This window comes from Cotesia glomerata, linkage group LG7 (assembly GCF_020080835.1).
Source record: "Cotesia glomerata isolate CgM1 linkage group LG7, MPM_Cglom_v2.3, whole genome shotgun sequence".
In the NCBI taxonomy this organism is placed as follows: domain Eukaryota; kingdom Metazoa; phylum Arthropoda; class Insecta; order Hymenoptera; family Braconidae; genus Cotesia; species Cotesia glomerata.
Genome location: NC_058164.1, coordinates 22,776,777 through 22,783,120, shown reverse-complemented (window position 1 = coordinate 22,783,120; position 6,344 = coordinate 22,776,777). Strand labels below are relative to the sequence as shown.

Genomic DNA, 6,344 nt, shown 5'->3' with positions numbered 1-6,344 from the left:
TCTTTGTTTTAATCATATTTATAGAATAAAAAACTTGCAATATTATTTTATTAATTTTTATAACTTGTACATATTATTATGTAAGATCTTTTAGACAATAAATTTTCATATTGATAAAACTAGAGTTTTTGATTATTTGCACTCTACGACAGTCAAACGTTCCAGAACCTTAATGACATTTAAAGATATTAATTCTGTCGGTGGTTCACTTGGATCTCTAGAAGTTCTCCAGTCAAGAAGTTCGTTCCTAAGGAACCTAAGTGACTGAAGCTCAGTAAGCTACACTGTAAATATCTATAACTCAATTTCCAGCGGTAGTAGCTCTTATTACTCTTATTCAGTAGAACTATACTGTAAATACCTATAAATTAATATTCAACAGTTAATATAGAAGCTGTCATTCAGTCGTCACGTATTGGTTCTTGTTTGTTCATTGCGCCAACACATGTTCAATTAATGACGAAGTTTAGGCATATGCCTGGTGTTCGAGCCGAAGATCATTCGAACACATAAATGCATTTTATTTTTAGACTAATAACGCAAAATTGGAATGGGGCAGCAATGAATCAGAAACATGAACAACATGATAATAGCCTGATTAACTCAAGTCAACAGATACGACCTCTCAGAATGTGAGTCGTAAAAGTTTGTGCAAACAATAGTTTAGCTATGCTATAGAATATTTAATTCAAATGCATGATATCATTCTGCGTAGAACCAATAACGTCATAAGTTATTGTAGATTATATTGTTCGATGACATTAATTGATCGGGTTATCGTTATAAGAAGGAACCGAACTGTGAGAATGGTATTCGTGTCTTAGCGGGTGGCGAACAATGTTGGCCAACAAAGCAGTGATTGTTTTATGCATTTCCATATTCAGTGTATCATGTAAGTACAAATAAAAATTATTTTTCATAGGCCCTTTCAATAATATCATACAAATAACTTTTCTAACCTGAATTCAAGTTTGCTCATTAAGAAATTCTTACATCATCTGTATCTCTTTCAGGGGTCCAAGCTATTCCAGATGGAAAAGAGGCGGAAGGACTTTCTCTTGCTGGAGATTTTGAAAAATGGTTCAGACAAAAATCTTTGGAAGCAATAACAGATGACCGCTCTTTAAACGACTTTTTATCAAAATCAACGACTTTTACATTGAATAATTCTTTTTCTGACGAAGGTTCTGGTCAGGATGATTCCTTCACTGATGACTACGGTTCTGGTTTGCCAGCATCGACTTCAGAAGATGATTTTTCGGAAGTGATATCACCATTACTAGTAACTACTACGGAAGACTTCACTTTTCAGGAACCTGCATCGACTTCTGTTGTAATTAAAGATGCCTCTGAGAAAAGTAGAAACGCTGGTCAACATTCCCCATGGGTGGTAATTATTGTCATGTCTATTTTTGCTGTTATTTTGCTACTTATTCTTCTCACTGTTATAAAAATTTATTGTCAGCGATATAAAGTTAGTCAAGAAGAACATGCTGCAAAAGAACCTTTTATTAGATTCAGTAAAGTAACTACTGAATAATATCAAACTGAGGCTAAATCAGAATGCTATAAGTTTAACTTAAGCTTTTAGAGTTGTAAGAGAAGAATCTCCAGTGAATAGTGTAAATTAGTTTGTAAGAAATGTTAATATTTAGGACGTTAAAATATTATGTGATATCTTTTTTAATCAATATACTATTGTACTGATATAATAAAGCAGTTCTTCATTTTATCCTCTAGCTACAAACTATATAACCAGAATTAAAGTTAAAGATATAAACTTTCTCAGCTTAGAAATTGCTAAATTATCAAAAGTATTTAATTCGAATAGTTGGTACTAAAAGAAACTAAGTATCTAGAGCTTAATAAGCTGCAGACTGTTTGCGTCACTTCAATTTCAGCGGTAGTCGTTCTTACTTCGCTTATTCAGGACGCTTGTACTGCAAATTCTTACAGAGTGGTAATTAACAGTCACAATCGTACCTGAGTCATTCAGTTGTCACATATTGGTCCTTATGAGTTCACTGAGGCAACACATGCTCGAATGACGCCAACTTATACGTATTTGCCTGTTGTTGTTCTGCTCGACCCACGAAAATCTATAAAAGACGAAATAGAACAGATGGAGTATCAATCGATCTTCGACGATGGATCTATGATAGTTAATAAAACAGTAATCATTTTGTGTATCACTATTTTGGACGCAGCATGTAAGTACCAATCAATCAATCAACGCACCTTAATTTCTAAATCTGTCTAATATGTCACCTAAGTCAATTATTTACACAGTCTGTTATCTATTCATGTATCAAAGCAGCAGACGAGCACAAGACGCCCAAGGAATTATTAGTACCTGTTTCGCTGACTTCAGAATAGTTATGGATAAATGATGGAAACCTTCATAATGAACCTAACGAAATCATAGTTAACAATGTTAACTTAAATCAAGTAGATCGTTTTGAATATCCTTCAACACCTCGTCCAGTACAATTGCTCACTTTGGGAAGTCCTCTACTCCATCTAGATCCAGTATCTCATCCTACTTCTAAGAAATCGACACCACTGCCATCATCTACGACTAAAGATCATTCAGCGTATGAATTATCGAAATCATCGCGTAGCATAAAAAATCAGTTCATTTTTAAAAATCTTATATTATCATTAGTTCCTCCCCATAAAGAAGTTATCATATTGGAGAAAACTGAACCCCCTGTACTGATGATACTGTTTCAAATTATTTGAGAGCAAGTGTTCGTACGTAAAAATAAAACTGCTGAATTAGATGAAGGTAAATATAACACTATATATACTACAAATTATGTATGATTTCTTAGACAATAAATTTTTATATTGATGAAACTAGAGTTTTTGATTATTTGCACTCTACGACAGTTAAAAGTTCCTAAACTTTAATTACATTTAAAGATATTAACTCTATCAGCTGATAACTTGGATTACAAGTATTTAGAATAGGATCGGGTTTAGAATAGGACTTGAATGCTTCCATATTTTCAGCATTTCCTGGGGAGAAACAATTATTTTAGTACAATTAGCATTTATGGATCGCTAGCAGATAAAATGTCCCTTTTTTGATAATGAAGAATAACAGTTTAGTTTACTAACAGGGCTTAGCAAAATTTTACGTTTGAATCTTGATTTACTTCATCTACGCCTGTATTTAATAAACTAAAGATAATGAATACTCAGATCTTCTGCTTCCTGAGAGGTAACGACAGCAATACTTCCACCTTCTTGTTTGCATATACTCTTGGCTTCTTCGAAGGTTGCTGGAGTTGAATGGAATGTGTACGAATCGCTGGGTCCGATTTTGAGTCAATCTCCCCTCCCCATGCTCACGCTTTTACCCAGCACTACGGGTAAAAGCATTAAATAAATGAATTTATTCATTCTTTTTTAATAGTAGTTTTTTTCAGAATAACTGTCAAGCTCGTACGGCGGACGACTATCATCTCTGTGAGCTGTTTTGATTGATGTGCTTTATATAGGGTTTGTTAACGCTTTTGAACGACTAAGTCACTGTCACATATCTGGTAGGCGACAAAGTTCATGGTAACCGATAAAGTATGTCAAAGTTACATGTGTACTAATTTGTTATGAGTAGGTACTATGGAATTCTAAGAATTACGATATGGAAAATTTATTTTTCCTGGAAACGAATAATAATAATAATTAATGAATTGCAAAGATAAATAAATAGACACGCACAAAAAATAATATATACTAAAGATATGTAAATTCCTGAAAGACGAGCCCTTTACCAACGAAAAAGGTCAATTGCACTGAGCCCTGAAGAGCTTAGAATTGAAAAACGGCAGAACAGCATAGGCCGATGGCAACTACAATGTGATGCTGCAGAGAAGGGTAGGTGGACGCACCGCCTCATACCTCGGATCGACATTTGGCTTGACCGGAATCACGGCGAGGTCAATTACTATCTTACGCAGATGTTGTCGGGACACGGGTGTTTTCGAGAGTATCTACACCGCTTTAAGCACGATGACTCTTCGGAGTGCCCATCCTGCCCAGGAGTTGCTGAAGATGCGGAGCACGTCTTCTTTGTATGTCCTCGTTTCGATCCACAGCGTGAAGAGTTGGAGAGGATCCTGAACCAGAGAATGCAACCAGATTCACCAGTGGAACCAATGTTGTCATCAGAAGCTGCCTGGAACGCTACCAACACGTTTGCAACAGAAGTCCTCAAAGACTTGCGTTCCACCGAAAGAAGAAGAGCAAATACCAGAAGCCAGAAGGAAGGAAGTTAACACTTTAGCCACCAGAAGGAAGAGCAGTAGCTAGTTCCTCCCCTCACGAAGTAATGCCTGACGGCGGTTCCCATGAGGGATTAGAGGAAAGAAGAGAAGGGGTTTAGTGAGTAGGGGCGTTAGCGTCGAGTTTTAGTATGACGCTGCGTCGAGTCATCACATATCCAGGCCAAACAGCTATGCCTGGAATCCGCAAAAAGTATTCCCCCCCCCCTAAAGGAAAAAAAAAACACAGACACACACATACATACAGACATAGTGACAACATCGCGGGGGTGGTCAGGGAAGCTTCCTATGATCTTAAAACGTCGAGATCTGATGAAAACTCGATTTTTGCAAAACGGGGTGAAAACAATAACTTCCCGATTTTTGAAAATCTTCGATTTTCTTAGCGGGAAGTTAAAAATTATTGAATTAAATAACTTATTTAATAAAACACAATGATCAATTTGTAGTTTTAGTTTATTTTGGTATGCTTACTTATAACAGTTATTTATTAAAACCATTTATCATCATCTATTTGAACCACTCCATTAATGGTATGAGTTTTATCTCCAATATACCAGTTCAAAATTGTGGTGACATTTTTACCAGTCTCTCTGTGAATCTGATTTTTACCAGTAAAAAAGTTTGCACTAGTAAGTTTGACTAGTACTTTTTCGAACATCTTGTTAGAGCTACTCGGATCCAACTGTGGCTATCGCAAGCTGGTTCGGGTTTCATACGATTGCCTTTAGCTATACATTGACATCAGTTTCGGAGATAACGTCAAATTCTAGAAACGTCTATCAGTTTGTTTTTGAATAGCTGACCGAAATAGATAATTCGTTCTATCAAGTGACCAGGCCACGTGAGTTGTATGTGACTGGATTTTCCAAAGAGGTACTTTCAGGAGGTATTGATTGATGTAACTCAAAAATAATCAAATTACCTCAGATTTTGATGAGTCAGCTTGTTTCAATAAACCGATTGGATAGAAAATTCCTTTGACGAATGCTAGCATAGTCTCGTATCTACATTATATAAAGCTATGCAATATGTAATGTAAATGTCATGCTTAGTACATGCGTGCCAAATAATTGTTTTCAATAACCATTTATTCAATTCAACATGACATCACTTGCTAGATGATAACTCATCTATTGAACTCGGAAAACTATGTACATGATGAAATTAACTGGATTATTGTCTCCTATCTAATTGATGCGCATCAATTGAGTTAATATCTGCGAGAAATTGAAAGTTTACTACCCAACAATCTTATTGCATCTCTCCAAGGTTTTGGAGACTAATGTTCAAATCTAGAACTTTGATTATCAAAATAGTTTCTCTTCTGGATTTATTGAATGCCAAATTATAGAAAAATATTTCTAATCTCAGCGGAACACCAGTGGTTTCAAAATAATCACTGAGCAACAATCTTTTAGTTGCTGGAGTTATTAGTGTCATGGCAACTGATAGAAAATTAATTTTCATGGGGTTTTATTTTTAAAATGATTTTTAATTTCGTATTAATTCTTGGTAAATAGTGAATTCTTTATGATTCAATAGTCGATAAATGTGAGACACTTATAGCTTTTTCAATTGTCGTCTGAATAATTGATTCCCATAAGGAAATCGTATGAATTGTTGATGGAATTAAAGCGTGCTCAAAAATGCTTTTTCTTCAAGATTATCTTTAGCTTTTTTCTATGAAAATAGAGAAGCTTCAGGAATAGCTTGTAGGGTCAACCGTTTTCCAGATTTTTTTCTTTAATTCTTCACACTTTATTAATCGAAGTATTCAAGGGAATATATATATATATATATATATATATATATATATATATATATATATATATATATATATATATTATATATATATATAGTATGAATTTATCTATAAATCACAATTATTTCAATATAAGTATTGTAACCCAGAATAGTAAACAAATACTCTGAAATTTCAAGCAAAGTAGTTTTCAAAAATAATCGATCACTTGATGATTATTATCATAAATAATTTTTGATGAGTGATAAATAAGCTTTAATAGCTTAATTGTCTAAAAAGACGGTAAAAGC

The 6,344-nt window shown here is 34.4% G+C and overlaps 1 protein-coding gene across 1 annotated transcript; it reads left to right on the top strand.

Moving 5' to 3' along the window:
- The first annotated feature begins 398 nt into the window (after positions 1 to 398).
- LOC123269859 lies at positions 399 to 1,712 on the top strand. The gene is made up of 2 exons (XM_044735750.1): positions 399 to 892; positions 1,014 to 1,712. Exons 1-2 carry the CDS (start codon positions 838 to 840, stop codon positions 1,538 to 1,540), a joined length of 582 nt encoding a protein of 193 aa, XP_044591685.1. The 5' UTR covers positions 399 to 837; the 3' UTR covers positions 1,541 to 1,712.
- Positions 1,713 to 6,344: the final 4,632 nt, after the last annotated feature.

Coding starts and splice junctions, on each gene's coding strand:
- LOC123269859 (XM_044735750.1), top strand. CDS start 838: ATGTTGGCCAACAAAGCAGTGATTGTTTTATGCATTTCCATATTCAGT. Junction 893..1,013: donor TTCCATATTCAGTGTATCAT/GTAAGTACAAAT, acceptor TATCTCTTTCAG/GGGTCCAAGCTATTCCAGAT.